At 39.1% G+C, this 17,892-nt stretch overlaps 1 protein-coding gene across 1 annotated transcript; it reads right to left on the bottom strand.

Annotated features, from left to right (window-relative positions):
* Window positions 1-927: 927 nt before the first annotated feature.
* Window positions 928-15,653, bottom strand: glud1b (glutamate dehydrogenase 1b). Its single transcript, XM_026351409.1, has 13 exons — window positions 15,094-15,653; window positions 12,083-12,163; window positions 11,338-11,393; window positions 10,504-10,567; window positions 9,572-9,666; window positions 8,592-8,771; window positions 6,944-7,081; window positions 6,537-6,674; window positions 6,344-6,424; window positions 5,255-5,378; window positions 3,379-3,470; window positions 2,856-2,918; window positions 928-1,939 (listed from the first exon to the last, which is right to left on the bottom strand). The coding sequence occupies exons 1-13, from the start codon at window positions 15,488-15,490 to the stop codon at window positions 1,820-1,822; spliced, it is 1,629 nt and encodes a 542-aa protein (XP_026207194.1). The 5' UTR covers window positions 15,491-15,653; the 3' UTR covers window positions 928-1,819.
* Window positions 15,654-17,892: the final 2,239 nt, after the last annotated feature.

Raw genomic sequence — 17,892 nt, 5'->3', positions numbered from 1 at the left:
TTAGAATTTATCTATGTATGTAGAGTTATGACGCCTGCGTAGCATCAACCTGCATAGTGAAAGTCAATGTAAAAGTAAGGTTTAAATCTTAAACATATACAGTAATATAAAAATATAGTAGGAAATAATATCTGCATGAAAAAATATTTTCCAATATGGTAAAATACAGGGAAATCTGGTAATATTTGATTTAATGTCAGGGCTTTTCTGAACTAAAACGTGGGACAGGGAATAAGCAAACCGGAACTCAAACCTCTTCTACATCCATCAACTGCTTGTTAGGCTTGTTAGGCTGGGGTAGGGTTAGGGCTAGGTTAATCAGTGTATGTGATGCACTGGAAATGACAGGTTTCAACAAAGCTTCATTGTGACTTTCAAAAACTGACTTTATAGTGTTTGATGAGAGCTTTGTCTTCAGTGAGCGCAGTCACACCCTTTTCTAAATTTAAAGCCTAAGGGCAGAGTACAGTAATGTACTGAAGCGTGTACTATCAGGATGCCAGGAGCAGTGATTTGATGCAGTCTGTTGCATGGCAGCAAATATTAGCAAATATGTGACTCCTTTTTAGTAGACAAAGTAGAAAGACAAAGTTAATTACTGTAGTGCAGTAATGCAAATCGTTACCCATTTGATCAATTGAATATACAGATATGAGTGGTACTCTATCACCCTTCAGTTCCAATGCTTATCAAAGTCAATGTGTATATTGTGAAGTGTACACATTTCTCATGTTTCTTATGTTTAACCCTAAACCAAACCCTGTTTTCCCAGCCCTGACTACAGTATTGCGTATTTGTGTAATTCCCTCTTTCAGGCTTTTTTTTACACTGCAGAAAATCCAATAAACCAGATCCTTTTTAAATCTGCCCAGTTAGTCAAAGTACAGAGAATAATAATAGAGAAATAACACAGCACAGATGTGTAAATCTTTTTCTCAACACTTTATTGGTTTTCAAAAAAAGTGAATAAAATAAAAAGTTATTTCCTTCAAATACTTTGAATGTTGAGGAACTGGACGGTCAAAATTAAAGAGATTTTAACCAAGGGACAGGAGGTTACAGTAACACCTCACCTCTGCCTGCCCCTATTTCTTGGCCAGTGGAGGAGTCAGGAAGAAGCTGTATTTAAGAGTAAAAGCAACAGACAAGGTAGAAAAAAAAGAGGGAACAGTGAGCAGGAGGCCAGCTATCAAATCTCCAACAGTAAAAATGCTAACTATGAAATTAAACTTATGTTGGAAATCCTAAACGCTGGCAACTTCACTACTAAACTTTACACCTGAAACAGGAAGACGACAAATCCAGGAGTAATAAAACTATTTTTCTGTTTTATTCACATGATGTTAAATCTAAATCCTTTTTAATTAGACACAGGTGGCCATCTCCCTTTTAGAGCAGGCCTCTTTACTGAAATAAGGCATCTGTAGTGTCAACTGAAACAACCACAACAGGAGGGTCACACGTGCATTCAGCGCTGCGAGTATGGCTGCCATTCAACAATATTAGAAACATTTATATAAGGGCTGGGGGAAGGACAGGGTCTTTTAGTCTCAAGATCTAACTCTTTCTCAATATAACTTGAGGCAAAAATAAGAACAGGGTGATATCTAAACACAGATTCAGCATAATGGCAGCACAAAGATCACAGGATAAATACTAGGCTAGCCACTGCTGCGCTGTACAGATGAAGGAGCCAAAGAGCAGCGGTAAACAGTGATATGTTCTGTAGGCTGTAGAGAAGGTGGAAGAAGGCAGGAGAGGGTGATCGAAAGCAGGAGGGTGGAGGGAGTGAGAGGTCACGTGGGTCGTGATTGGCCATTTATGTGAAGGTGAGCCCAGCCTCATTGTAGACTTTGAAGACCTTCTCAATAGCATTGACGTAGGCAGCTGTCCGCAGGTCCAGACCAAGGTTGTACCTGCTGGCTGTGCGCATGATTTGCTAGAAGAAAAAAAATAATAGAGGGTAGGGGGTTGTCAGAAGAGAGCACGTTATACACATCGTACCAAAGACACATTAGAAGGACAGAGCTCTATACTGTGACTATTAAAAGTAACCAGACTGGAGCAGGAGCTGCTGACTTGTGTTTGGTAATGTTTTATAACTCTGTTCCTTATAGGACCTATATATAGGTACTGTTTTTACAGATCCTAAAATAACTGACAACACTAACACTTCAGATTACAACAGTAAATACTATGACTAATTTAAAAAAATAAATAAATCCGTGACTGGTTACAGAATTAACCAAATTAGACTTTAATAAAAGAAAAAAAAAAATCTCAGAATGATGATTAATATTTAGTTCACAGTGACACCAGTCAGAGAAAACCAAGAGAACTGATAGAGCCCATAGATAAGTGCTGATAGAATAACCAATTAACCAACTTAAAACCTAAAAAAAAAAAAAAAAAACCTTATACCCCATGAAAACAGAAGCAGCTCTTCTCAAAGCACTTTACTTTATAGTACTTCTCCTTGGCTAAAATGCCAAATAACTAAATGTAAATGAACTGTGAAGATGGCCAATTTTCAGTCTATTCAGAGTATTTTTAAGAACCATACTTGATTGTATTGTACGTTTTGTTTTTTTTTCTACATAAAAACTAAATGACCTTTATAGCAACTGTAGCTAATAGTAAGAAATGAAAAAAGTGTTTTTTGCGTGCAAAAGTGAAGGTGAAATTAAACGTGTAGTCAATCTCTGAATTATGTCAGTGAATGTTTTATAACAAGATCTTCCAGTATTGTCACTGGTGTACAGGTTTGGCAGTTTCACATTATAAAAGTTCAATTGTGTTTCAGCACCATTTACAGTGTTACATAATACAGTGCACTATTGTATGTGGTCACTTACCCTGGCAGATCTTTCCATAGTGTAGGCCAACCCAGAATGAACAATATCCTTCTCAGAGGCACCCTGCAAAGCAAGTTAACAAAATAAGATACCTATTAAACTAACTTAAATTATATATATTTATAAATTAAGTATTTAAATCAAATTGTAAAACAACGACCAACACTTAAGTGTTGTCCATCAACATCACTGCAGTCTCACCAAACTGAACTGGTAGCAAGAACAGTATCTGACCAACAAGTCAAATCTGTGGTCTGATTCTGGATGAGCCACAAAACTCCAATATTATTTCTCCAATATACTTTTAAGTATGGATTGCCAAATTAGTTATGCTTTTCCTTTAAAGGAGCAATGCTTTAATTAATATGGCATTTTGGCCAAATAGGTGAAAGAAGGCAAAGGAGTGTCTATTCAAGTCAGACAAAATACATCAATATGTATCAAAGTGGGTAGGAAAAACAGTTAATATTGTTTTGATCAGCACTAGTCAATGCATGCACACGTATTAGCAGATGCTACTCACAGCAACTCTGGCTTGGAAGTCAGCTGTAGGAACGATGGGGATGGGTCCCCCCTGTTTGCCAAACTTCCGCTCTAAACTCTCCTGCACAGACACTAGAGGAATCACAAAAGGAGAATTGGAGAAAAATGAGAGGCAGTGATGGGAGAAGAAGCTAAAGCTTTCCAGACAGTTTCAACAAAAGGTTCATTGCATGAGGCATCGCTTAAGAGTTCACCATAGATCACCGACATATAGTAGACAAATTATAAATAAAAATAATAGTAATATAAGAGTGATTGTACAATGTTGAAGCTCAGCAGGTTTCTTTGTTTGGAACCTCTTTTATCGCAAGATAAAGTTGTTCATGTGTACAAGCCTGTGCTCGAGCCAAAAAAAAAAAAAAGAAATCTATGCATCATGTGATTTCAGCAAAACGAGGCCTCTTTCTCACTTGTCATGAGACAATCATGTAAAGACAAACTTTGAAGTGAGGTTTAATTTTGAAACACACCCTTTAACTTGACAAAACACTTACACATAACATAACTAATCCATCAAGTTCTTTTGATGTGATTCGATATGCTTTGTTGATTTTTACCATACATGGTGAATGTTTTTTGATTGGCTATAAGTGAACAGAAGAGACAATATAAATTAAAAGGGAACAACAGTTTCCAGATCAATCCTGATTTCACATCAGCCGACCTCTATTACTACAGCAACAGCACCAACTCTGCCTGAACCACCGTCAATTCAGTAAGAATTCATCTGTTTCTGTCCTTAACTTCTTGACTTATTTTTTCTACTTACAGCTACATTGACAATCTTAAAACTTTGCAAAACATAAAAGTTATTGATGTTATTTATTACTGAATTAAACTTAAGTAGGTATTGCTGTACATGTCAGAACTCCAGAAATAGATGTTGTGGATGAGTTTTCAGACAGGACAGAGTGAAGCTGGTAATAGGTAGCTTAATTCTTTATAATGTTCACATTTATTTCCAAAACAGGTCAAAGTGTGGACCATCCTGAGAAATCCAGACCATCACAACAACAAGAGAAAAACAAGGTAAAACATCATGGCAAGTCTAAGTACTAACTGTTTCGTGGAATTTATCTGTAAAATGTTAACTTACAAAAAAGTAAAAGTTCTTATTGTTTCATTATAGATGGCTGCCCCTAGGGAGAGGACAGCTCGAAGAAGATTGAGAAGACATAGAGAAATTGTGTTTCTGAATCCAGACGTTCTCTTCTATGATGTTAGAAGAGATGGGAACATGTGCAACCTAATTTTCTTTACCCATTCTTCAGATGCCTGGAAAGATACTATACTTGCCCAGTACCCTGACTGGAAGAAAGAACAGCTGCCTAGTCAAATCAAGCTCTCTGGCGCAGGAATCACTGTGTCCATATACACTAGTGGAAAGTTCCTGATACGTAGTTCAACAGATGAGCTTTTAAAGTTTGACAGCAATTTTCAAAAAATGCGTGAAAAAATGGTAGATAGAAGGTTGCAGAAACAAATGGAAGAACTTGATCTGATAGATAGAGACAGTGAGCCTGAAGATCCCAAGTCTGATGAGTCCCCCAAACCCTAGTGAGTCTATTTAGAAAGAAATTAAGCAATATGGCTCATTATGCAGCAAATAACTGACTAAAGGGCTTTATTTTTTCCACTATCATTCACTATCATTGTAACTGGGTTCTAAAATCAATTACATAATTTTGAATTTGAAATGGCTATATACTGTACATCTTTGAAGGTTTTGGTGTTCTGGTGTTTCATTATTTTTCTTATTTCTAATGTAATGGTAAAGAATCTCTGATTGTCTGATCCTAGCACAAGCTAGTTTCTCTGCTGATTATGAAATAATTGAAAAGCAGTCTTGTACTCACTGAGCAGGTGGTAGTTTGAGTCCCTCTCATATTTGAAGGTCAGTCTTCCATAGCTGACATGGTTGAGATTCTTCAGCCACTCAAAGTAAGATACTGTGACTCCACCAGCGTTGAGGTACATGTCCTGCAAGATAAAACAAACATACCATCAACCATACATATGCCTGTTATTTTAATATTTACTCTTTTGTGTGTACTTTTTTTTTTTTTTCAAATTTCCTCTGTATTGTAAAATTGTCTTTTGATTAGGCAATTAAATAATAATTCAGCAAAATAAAAAACACTGGAATCAACAGCAAAATAAATGTTTCTGTGAAATTATTAATTGCAAAATGCATTAAAACCAGTTATGGTGCAAAAACAGTGAAAGTGAGAATGAAAACTGAAAACTAAGACTGACATAAGAAAAGCTACTAAAGGCTTTTTGATTGTTTGCATTAAAAGATTATCCTGATGTTCGACAATATATTTTAATGTGGAGAGCCACTGTCAAATCCTCAAGTGAAGTCACACTCACAGAAAGGCCCGCCAACAATGCAGAGATATTTGCTTCTGAATGTTTTTGAGCACAGCTCTTTCTTCTAACCAATAATTTCAGTGATTTCTGCTTTAACTTTAATTTGAAAATAACTAATACCTGAAGAAGAAGAGCATAGAGGAGCGCAGCAGAGCAGGAAAAGGAGGACGGCTCAGAGCAGAGTGGGATGATTTCGAGTCTCATTTAGCATTAGCATATTGAAGTTTCATTTATAATCAGCTTAAGAAGTCGATTGATAAAACTGGTTGTCAGAGTCTTCAACATAGCGTCACTGACGTTTAATGTCTTTATTGTTGTAGCATAGACATATTTTACAACTTACCATGCTCAAACACATTGTACTGTACAAACACCACCATTAAAAATGCACAGATTATTCAAGTGTGCGTTATGGCCATATTTTATATTCATGAAACCAGGCTATTCATTTAAACTGAGATGAACAAAATAAACACATTTGCTTAAAGTCAGCATTATATGTGGATGTAAAAAGGAAAAGGGTGTCTTGTGTGTTAATATGTGTACTGTATGCATGCATTGTGTGTGCTTACAGGAATAACCATGACATTGTTCTCCAGGAAGATCTTGTCAGCATCTGGGGTTGTGGGGCCATTGGCACCTTCAGCAATGATCTGGAACGCACAAAAAAACAAAAACACATTTAACATAACTCTTACCAAAGTTGCCCTGTCCTCACTGAGGGGATTCCAAGAAAAACACCTTAAGTAAAAAGTGATTGTTTACCTTGGCCTTAATTCTAGGGGCATTATGACGTGTGAGCTGCTTTTCTCCGGCAGCAGGGATCAGGATGTGGCAGTCGGCTTCCAAAATGTTCCCGTCATACGGTTTAGCTCCTGGGAAGCCCACAATGGTGCCATGTTGCTACAGAAAGTGCAGAGACGTACACAGGTAAATATTAGGTTATATTTTATATTAATATAAAAATTAGTTTTTCCAGAAGCAACAAAGTAATCTGACAGCAATATTGTTAAATGACATGAAACCAGTATGATTTAATACAAATTAAAAGAAGAAATAAACAATTGATGTATTTTAGGAATGAGCAAAAAGGGGGACAAAGAGAAAAGAGAACAGGTTTGAGTAAATGTAAAGGTAAAGTGACTTATGTGAGTGAGAGACTTTGCAGGTACCAGTTTGTAGTCCTCCAGCTGTTTGGGGTCGATACCCTCTGGGTTGTAGATGGCTCCATCTATCTCACCAATGCCCACACACTTGGCCCCAAACCTGTGCAGGTACCTCATGGAGTGAAGACCCACATTACCAAAGCCCTGTGAAAAACATCACAAGGTTATAAACACTACAGTCTAACATCATGATACATACTTTTAAAATCAATAAAGAATACCAACAGTAAACATTATTAAATCATTATAGCCCGTTATAGCCAACCATTAAGAATGGTTCAATTTTACTTTATGTAGTAATAAATACTCTGGTGCCATCATGTGGCCAGTTTAGGTTATAATATCATCTACTGTGTCATGACCTGAAATGAAACCAGGGGCCATATATATTTGATTCATTTCTATGTAAATGTGGGTGAGAAACAGGAAAAATCATTCTCAAATATGGCCCTAACAATTAATTTAGCTGGAAGTGTGGGTAGGTAATATGAATTCTCATATGTCACTTTTATTTGATGTTTATATGTTAGAATACAGAAAATATTTCTGAATATACAAAAAACAAAAAAACAAAAAAATTATAAACAGCAATAATGTTAACAGATAAACTCCAGCCCATTACTACTGTATAGTGGTATAGATTATTAATTTGCCACATTAACAATTAGAGTACGGTCATCTTTAACCTAGCACTTCTTACATTTCTATTATTGTATACAGCTGAGCTATAATTATTTAAAATAACAAGGTGCCTTGTACCTTCATCAGTTGGATAAAATGTCAATCTTAGTACCACGCTAGAATCTCTCAGTAATACATCTAAGAAAATCTCATCTCAGCACAACATAATCCTTAAACACAGAGAGGGATTAGCTTTTTGAACATTTACGTCATGAATCAGCTGTTGTCACCGCTTCTTCACCTCCTCAGTGATGCCCTTACCCATTTATTCTCACTGAAACACTCCTTGATCAAATGTCATGCAGGTCAACATCTTTTCTACCTGAAGCACCGAAATCATATGGTGCATTTTATGCACCCTGTACAGAAATTAGCATGAACAGAACCTTTTTTATATATCTCAATGTAACAGAGTGCAACCATCTTGATTGAGATGCATTTTTGAATGCCTGTTTCTCAACATGCAGGGTTGTTACTCAAGTATACCAGATTACACTGCTGTTATGAGAAAAAAAAAATCAAATACAAAGCATTCTAGTGGTAGCAAGTGTTTATAGTGTTGCTGTGAGCAACACGTGACCAAAGGAAGTGAAACTGCCAGGGAGAGTCCTGCTCTTTGACTTTTTGTTCCCACATGCACACTTCTCTTCTTGCAGATTTACAACTTGACATGCAGGAGATTTAGAGGAGCACATCAGACTATTTTATCTTAAAGGCCTGTTATTTACAACTAAATCCATCAATTTCCATTACAACTGCTTCAGTTCACATCTCTATGCTTGGCATGAGGAGATCAGGGCCACTGTAAAACAGATGGCATGGTTCTGATTAAAGCACAGCTGTAAAACCCCTTATCATGGCTTTAAATAAAAACTTAAATCCTGTAAGTATCTGCAGTATGTTTAAAGTCTTGGGTCTCTTTCTTTTTGTGTAAAACATTCTACTGCTATCCAGCAATGCATGCTGTTTATACCTGGATGATGAAGGTCTTGTCCTGGAATCCAGGGGTCAGTCCCAACATGCTCATGTAGGACGCTTCACTAATGAAGTTCTCGATGCCGTGGAAAACTCCACGACCAGTGGCTGAGATACGTCCGTGGATTCCTCCCTGGCTGATGGGTTTGCCTGTCACGCACGCATGGGCATTGATATCCTGAACACACATGAAGACATTATCATTATATACACAAAACCAGAGTCGCTGCCCACAGGTTTTTGAAGCCTTTTAGTTTGTCCTCTAGTCTTGAAACTAGTATTATGGGGAACCAGCATCTAGTGGCCATTAGTGGTACTGTATCTTTCATGTCTGCAGCAGCATGGTGCTTTTCAGTGCTATATGCAATCAGTAAAATACTGTATTAGTAATATGTAGTGTTACAGTGCCATGCAATGTGTCAGCTAACTGGACACATAGGTACTCAATACTCATAATTCTCTGCTCTCTGATACCCATAGCAGAAATTTATCACCTACCCTGCAAGGGGATCTTAAAGAGAGGGCATATGACTAGATAGCTTGAGAGGTGGTTAGTGAGAATTATGAGTGGATGGATTATGAGTGTCATGAAGAAAAACAAAAGCCCAACTCTACTGAGTCTCAACATGTAACACCATGTCAAGCACAAATAAGGATAGGAAAATCTGTTTTTATGGAATGTGTGGAACGCACGCTAAAGACACTGGAAATGTTTTTCATCTTTAATCAAATAAGGCCTGTTTGACAGGTTTTCATAGGAGAATGATTAACTGATAATACAAACACAACTAGCCTGATTCTGTAAAGCTGGTTTGAACACACCAGGAATGTACCCGTGGTGTGTTGGGAAGGGTGAGGCAGGAAACCACTGCTCATGGTTTACATGTGAGTCATTCCCTGTTTTTAAACTGTCTTGATTTAAAATTCCCAAAATCCTGCCAAGTCACTGAGATTAGTTGCATATGTCTAAGAACTTACAGTGTGTGCAATGGTGTTGGCATATGTGTCAGCAATCCAGGACATTTCCCTCTCTCCTGTGCTCATGTCTGGGGCCGGAACATCAATGCCAGGTCCTGGTGAAGAAAGGTGGACAGGAGAGGAAGAGAGGGAGAAGTGGGAGAGTTTGGTAAAACAAGCCAGTTATCAAGTGCCTCGGGGGCCTTGTATTCTGGAACAAGATCCAAAAACAGAAGCTGGCATGTAGAGAGGTGGGGGATGGGACTACTGCGAGAGAGAAATCGACAACCCCAATTCTTAATAGGGGTTTGTCCTCTTTACACTCTCATTGAAAGAACAGGGCGGTGATGTGTACACTGGGTACTGTTTTACCTCTAGAGTGTATAAACATTTACAAGTGAATTGCACAAAAGTTCACCCAAATGACAAAATACTCATGACAGAGAGTCTCCTATATATCTTTGCTGTGTTTAATATGAACACATTAGCATGTGCCTACTGGAGGCTGAGCAAGCAAACCTTTAACCAGAATACTATTTTTATATTGTGGTATTGCAATTTTTATTTACATAAAGGTCTTCTTCAATCACTGTATACAGAATATACATTATGACATAAGTTATTATTTGTAGTTCTCTGCCTGAAAACATCAGATTCAAGTTCAGCTTCCATCCTCCTAGTCACCACTATTAACCGTGTCCCTCTTAAGTTAACACAGCCACACCCTGAGCTTCCCCGACCTGAATACACAGTGCTAGATGACAGGAAATGTTTATTTCTCACAGTGGAAATATTCACCACTACGACCATTTTAGTCCATACTGAGTGTACACTGGACATCCAGTTTTCATTCATATGACTACCCCTAAAAGATATAAAATATCTTTTAAACCTTTCAGTAATAAACAACAGTTCCAACCTAAGCAAATGTTAAATGTTACACAAAAACTTACCAATGAAACCCTTCTTAGCCAGCTCAATAGTGAATCTCCTGGTAATCTTCTCCAGCTCATTGTCCTACAACAGACAAGAAGTGCAGGAGTTTAGCAAAAACATGTTGTCACCTTACGTTACATTACATCCTGCAAAACAAAAACTTATAAAGCGACAGTTTGCACCAGATATTGAACCAGACACAGAAAGATGCTTCTGGCATTCTGATAAAACTGAGGTTTTGTTTGGGTTTTCTTTTCAGTCAACTGAGTTCAAAGGCAACAGCAAATTAAATTAAATCATAAAAATTACGGCATCCATTGATACACTGACTAAAATCCCCCAACAGGCACCATTATCTAACTGAGAGAGAGAAACTGAACTGAACTTAACATAATTCCTTTTATATCTTCTCATTTATTGGCACTGCAGTTCTTCCAGACTTGGAAGAAAATTTGAATACAGAAAAAAAGGCAAAAGGCACATTTTGTTATGTGCTTCAACAGATAAATTAAACCAGCATCTCATCCAAATCTCTATTTCTCTTATTAGTTATTATTCTTTCTTCTCACTTAACTTGTGCTCAGTGAGTGGATGAACAAAAATAAAATGAAAAGGTTCCACAGCTCTGTCTTTTGCATTCTTCTGTGATTGAATCATCCTCTGGGTTTGTTTGGATTTGAGAAGGAGACGAAGGAAAGTTGATATCCCTCCAATGAATGTCAGCATTGTGAATGTACAGTGCTCTTTTTAGGTTTTGTTGCTCTACTATAAATATTATAGCATTTAAAAAAACATGTCTGTGTATCATATTTGTTTGAGTGAGGGTGGAGGAGGACCACTAAAAGACTTACTGAGTAATTCCTGGGGTTGATCTTGACTCCAGCTTTGGCTCCCCCAAATGGCACATCTGAAGAAGAATACAGTATGAAGACCAGAGGAACATAAATGTGTTTGTGCCAGCATGCATGACATCAATATACACATGTAGAGTTAGATTTTCCAATGTGGGCTTAGAAGAAAAAGAAGCAAAGAACTTCTAGAGGTAGAGCATGACTAATAACTTAACATCCTGGCAAGTGTAGTAAAAAGGAGTGTCCTCACTCTGAATTTACTCAGACAGAGTATTAGGTCGTGTTCCCACAGACTTTTATTATACAATAAAAAAACGTTTAGCCCTTCTTGTTGTTTTGAATGGGAAATTACATTTGGTGCAGCGTTCTCAAACAATGCAGCACTGAGCAACTAAAATGTTATATCTGTTCAAGTTTTCCTGTTAAGCATTACCTGGAAAAGCATTGCACTGGCTAGTCACATGCAATTCTATATTGTATATGTATACTGTATACTTTGTAATGAACCGTCTTGTTGCTGAATTTGTATACCTCATCACAATAATGGATATAACAGCTGCAACCAGAATATGTTTGAGTACTGCAAAACACTGCTACTAAAACTGCACATGACAGAACCCATGTTCATCAATGCAGCCTCTGTATTGTTTTAATACAGGGCAAATATCTGTGTAAATACAGCCTTAATATGTATGTGCAGATCAAAGAGAAACAACAGGAGGCTTTGTGTGATGGTAATACTTACCGACAACGGCACACTTATAGGTCATCAGAGAGGCCAGGGCTTTGACCTCATCCACAGACACATCTGTGCTGTAACGAATACCTGAAGAAACACGCACAGAGAGAAAAGAGAGGAAGGCATTTAACACAGTGACCAAAGATAAAATAAAAAATATTTTAATATCATCAGATAGTTTAAGTCTTCAAACAGCAACATGATTATGTACTAAAACTGCCTCCACTATAAGTGCAGCTCAACAACAGAAAGAGTAAATGAATAACAGTATTAGACTTGGGCTGGACTAATAATTACAGTATGTTCTCTACAACCACAGGAACAGGACCACTCATTGCATCTGGTAGTAACATCAGATGGGCGGGTGGAAACCAATGAACCAATCCCAGCCCTCCATTCTGACCCCAGCCCCTAAACTGCATTCACTTCTTCCTGTTGTTCGGGGTTTACTGCTGCCACCCCTACAGCAACGTGTGGAGCAACCCGTGTGCAGTGTTACATGAGATCATACAGTCAGCTGTGTGTTCAAGTCACATGCACCATCTCATCCGCACAATGTGTGTGTGCGATTGACCAGTAATACCAAATATAGCACATCCAGAGTTTGCTTATGCAGAGAAACACCAGAGCAAAAAGCACAAAGAAGAGGCTGCAGATTGGTTTGTGAGAGCAAAGGCAAAGGCACTCTATTCATCTGTTTACATTACAGTGCAAGCAAAAACACAGGAAGCAGGAATGAATTTACATCCACCTTCTTACAATACTATAATCAGTGCCTTCCATCTTACATCCATTATTAACGCAGTACTTAATGACATTATTCCATTATGAAAGGAAAAGATGAGACATCGTACAACAAAGCTCCCTCTCTGAAAGTGCTGCTGGATTCTCCATTTCTTTTTTTCCCCCCATTCATCCAAAGATCAGTTCAGAGTTACCAACAAAGGACAATCTTGAGCACTCTGATTAAATTAAAAGAAAAAAGAAAAAAAAAGGCCAGGCTGCCTTCCCAACCCCCACCCAGCCATCCATTTATCCACCCAATCAGCAAACCGCCACAGCAACAAGAACCAAAACATAGCAGTAAACACATTCCTCTGAAGTGGAAAGTTTTGGGAATAAACTGAGCCATCGTTGAAATTCATAGTTCCTGCAGCATTTAGAACAATTTCATTTTATAGGCTGGCCTAAAGCCCCAGCAAAGCTGATGTACTTTACGTAGTAATAGGCGGAATATTGTTTACAAATTATTTCTACTGAATGCACAACTTTGGTTCATTGGTTTGGTTTCCACGTGACAACACTGATATTAAATATCCCACAGATTTATTCCACTTCTGCACAGAAAGGAGAAGGATGTAAAAATATTTAGCAGACTAAACAAAACTTAAGTGGCTTAATAAAAAAAATGGGCAGTTTTCCACAAACTTTCATCTAGTAGTGTGTGAACAGCTATGCATACACACCACATGCTCACTCTGTAGTCAGTAGAGAGCAGTGTCAAGTCAAGACCAGTAGCTGTTGCTCTGTATGGCTTACAAAGGGATGTATGCGCACCCCATGCCCGCACAAAAACAGCCTTTGCACTGTGCAGTTTGATCTGCACACAGTTAAGGGTCTATGCACTATATCAATGATTAAACCCAGTCAGAAATAACAGCTCCTGCTCCTGTCCTACAACTATTATCCAGGTGTTTGGATGAATCAGGATCTAACACTTGCAGTGTGACCTTTGAGAGGAAGATATTTACTGTAGTAATCTTTAGTACCACTATAGAGACTTTTAATGGCAAGCTTGCTTTTGATTTATCTGTGGACCATGCTTCCGTTCACTTCTATTTGGGATTTTATGAGATAATAGAGGCAGTGATGTTTTAGTATTATTGATTTTACCTACATTGCCTCTGATAACTGTCTGTACAGTCTGTGGCAATGCAAATTCATAAACAGGGCACTGATTCTTTCCCGTTATGTGTTTTGGAAGGGAAATCTGAAAGAAATTTTAAACTATTCTGACTCAACCTGTCAGATAGCGTTGTAAACCCAATTACAAACCATTAAATCAATTATGAATACAGCACGTGTGTTAAGTGCATGTCTTGAGCAGGAATATGCCTCCCAAGAATAGGTCTTCAATCGCAACATCAAGCAGGTGCAGTGAAAGGGTTTCATACCATTCAAACATGGCCTCTGACTGGCTGACAGAATGACATGTCTGTTTCTACAGAGTATCCCTCCATAGTACCCTCCCCCACCTGTCACACTTCTGACAAATAGTAGAGCCTGGAAAATGAGCCACCCCCTGTCCAAACTCTCACGCCTCTTCCTATACATCATATCCCTCTACCCACAATTTACCCACAGTGCACTGCAACCATGGCTTATTATGAACCTTGAACTCTGAACCAAAGATCATATTTTACCCAAGTCTGACACTTTGCACATGAAGAATTTCAGCATGTGTCTACAAAATGGGAGACAACCACACTCTCTGTTTTGATATTTTACTGAGTCATATGAGTCACCTGACACTAATAAATGGGAATAACATGCAATAGGAATAAGTGACAACCCATGGTGACCTAAGATCAGTGAAAGCATAAATATAAAGGCACCAATATCCAGGTTTGAACCAGATCAAACAACACAACTATAAGAAACTGTTTGTGCAAAGACAGCATCAATGATGGACTGAAGGCTGGTCACCACACAGTGTGCTAGCTTGCTTCTAGCCTGCCAGCTAACAAACCACAGTCACATTATAGCCACAGGTGAGCAGGAAGGTCAGTAAATTGCAATGTGAACTAAGTGCAGATTTTAATTAAGAATAAATAAACAAATAAGCTGCCGTTGAACATATAAATGTCGCAGGTTCGCTACAGATAAGACTAGCAAGGCTAAACTCCAGAAGCAGCTGTTGACATGCCCTGTGTTTGTGTCTGTAATTAGCTAATGCAGCAGCTAACTAAAGCTAGCTGTCCAGGAGGCCGGTCCGGGAGGTCTGGCTCGGCTCTTACCGCCTTTGCAGGGTGTCCTGTGTTGGCTGTGCTGGGCTCGGTACCCCTCCACCACTTCCCACTCTCCGTTATCCCTCTTGATGGGGAAAGACACGCTCAGGACGTGATTACAGGGCTTGATGATGCGCAGGATGCCCCGCACACGGTGCCTCTTCTGCTCGGGGCTCTCCCGGGTCTTGAGGTCCTCCACCAGCTTGTCCTCCACGATGGCGGAGCCGCGGTCGAAGAAGCCCTCGACCATCTTGAAGAAGTTGGGGTCGTCGGGCTTGTCCGCGGCGTCGGCATAATGACGGAGCCGCATCAGGGACGAGGACACCGGGAGAGCGGAGTCCACGCAGCCCGACGCCAGGGCACTCCCCGCAGAGCGGCTGAGCAGCTCCCCGAAATACCGATACATGACTGAAACTAGCTAAAATAATAAAAGGCGACTGAACGACGAGAACGATGGGGGCGACGACAGGAGAGGGGGGGTGCGACGACCGAGCAGCAGCTTCTCACCGAGTCCCGTCCTCTGGCCGAGTGGGAAGTGGCACGTTAGCTTTAAAAGGCAGCACGAGCCGAGGAGCGCGAGCGGCGGGGGCTCTGCCCTCGGTGCGCACGCGGAAGAGGAGGGCCCACGGGGACACGCGCCCGTGCCAAGCGCTTGACAGCGCGCGCTCCCGAGCATCAGCTGTAGTACAGTAGGGAGGTGGTGGAGGTGGAGGTGGTGGTGGAGGTGGAGGTGCGCGCATCTCGGTGCCCATCAGTGATATGTACAGGGAGGTGTTGAAGAGGATTTAGTGAAAGTTAATGAACAGGTTGCAGCTTGGTCACTTATTAGTTTCAGTCAGAGTTACACGGTGTTATAATTTTGAACTTTGTGATTAGATCACAAGCTCTCATGCTCCCATCAGCAGCTCCGAGATTAAAGTATTTCACAGACAGAAAGTTAGTTGGCTGATTTAAAAATGGAACACCTTGTTTGGATCTACCTTTAACTTCTCTCATAACCTTCCCCCTTTTTAGGCTCAAATTTCAAATAACAATAAGGTAAACTGACAATATTGTCATTGTCCACAATACGTAGCCTATTTTACTCCTTTACTTTTTTCATTTTCCTACTTATTGCAATTTATTAACACATTTCAGCAACGAATAAAGAAGAGCTGTCTATATTTTCAATAATTATTGATTGTATATATTATTTTGACTTAGATGGATTCACTGGTGTTCAGTTAAACAGTCATACATCCCAAAACATTTAAGAATTATTTTTCTGTTCACATCATAACATGCACATTAGTTCATGTGCAAAGATAGAGTTGCTTCAGAACCTTTTGCAAATTGAATTCCTTCATCCATTTGACTCCATGAATGCTCCATGTGACAACATCGCAGCAGAAGCTTTCATGGGGATGGTATCGCGCACACCAGATGATTCTTCCCCTGCTCTTCTGCCAGGGAGAAAACTGAGTTAGTAGTCATTCCAGCGACTCTGTGTCTGTGAGCGTCTTTACAAATGTTTATGGAAATTGAACTTCTGTGATACATACATGTGATACAGACCAAAATGGCCATCCTTTGAGCCATGGATATATGCAAGTGTTCTATACTGTGTGTTTGCATTATATGTGTGAAGTGAGAGTGCATAAATTAGGGCAGCAGGTCACTAACAGCGTGCGTATGTGTTTGAATAGGGGGTTGCTGGATCTTGCAGACAGATGAAGCAATGTGGAGGTGTGTGTCTGTACGTGTGTGTATGGAGGGAACGGTTTTCACTGAGCTGCGACAGCACTAACAGGTTGCTCAAGATCACTTTCATCAGAGACCTCTTGACTCAGCAAAGGGGCAAGGTCTCCTGTGTACACAACCTACTGATCAGCTAACAGCAGCTGTAAGTCTCTTCCACTGAGCAGTAGCAAACACATGATAGTAATTTTACAAATTTGAATAAAAGTTTAACTCTTGCCGATAAGAATGCACATTTTTAAGCTGGCTACATGTTTATGACAGCCGGGTTAACTAAGCACTACACATGACACAGAGAGAGACTGAATCATAGTGCTGAGCTTGTCTGAACTGAAAGGCCCTGACCCGCGCTTACATCTGTGGACTCTGCACAGATGATAAGATTAGATCCGTCCACTGAGCACAGGTACAAACACACATTTGTAACGTGAGTTTACGCACACAACATGTAAAACCTATGTGCTTTAAGAACACACAGTGCACAGTGTGATCATTTGATTGGTTGGTTTATAAATCAGCATGTTCTGGATATCCTCTATCATGCCTTTGATGTTGAACAAAATAATCAATAGTACCCATGTTACCCATCACAACTGGCACAAAGTCAAAGCAATATCTCAGTATTATTAAGGCTATAATAGTAGAGCTTATCTCATCATTTGTTCTGTCTGTCTACTACAGAGTAATATACGTTTATTGACTTCTAAAAGCCAATATCCTGACTAAGCTGAGTTGAAGCTCTATAATTCTTTTTCTTAGGACAGATAGAAAGAAAGAAGTGATAGGCTGTAATGTTTGAATATTCTTATAGTCTGTTTGCTTTACTTATTCTTAGATAAGCAAACAGCAGTAAAGATAATCTTAAGTTGTGCTTGCAAATGAGGCCACTGTGACACCACAAAAAAAAAAGGTAAAAAAAAATACCCTCTTTAATATTTGATTTTTGATGTTCTCTATTAAAATAAGTTGAATAGTGTTCACATTTACACATTTCAAACTTCTCTATTCGATCCTAAAACCTCTAGCCTTAAATTAATGAAGTTTAAAATTTTACTGACCTATATCTGTGTA

Source organism: Anabas testudineus, chromosome 19 (genome assembly GCF_900324465.2).
Source record: "Anabas testudineus chromosome 19, fAnaTes1.2, whole genome shotgun sequence".
NCBI classification, from domain to species: Eukaryota; Metazoa; Chordata; class Actinopteri; order Anabantiformes; family Anabantidae; genus Anabas; species Anabas testudineus.
Note: the sequence above shows the minus strand (reverse complement) of the source record. Positions and strands in the feature narration are given on the sequence as shown.

Bases quoted from the DNA above. Each gene is read 5' to 3' on its own strand.
- glud1b (XM_026351409.1), bottom strand. From the start codon at position 15,490: ATGTATCGGTATTTCGGGGAGCTGCTCAGCCGCTCTGCGGGGAGTGCC. The intron at 6,675-6,943 runs GTACCTGCAAAG...CACTTTCTGTAG, and splicing joins AGCTGGAGGACTACAAACTG to CAACATGGCACCATTGTGGG. The intron at 1,940-2,855 runs GTAAGTGACCAC...TTTTTCTTCTAG, and splicing joins CTATGGAAAGATCTGCCAGG to CAAATCATGCGCACAGCCAG.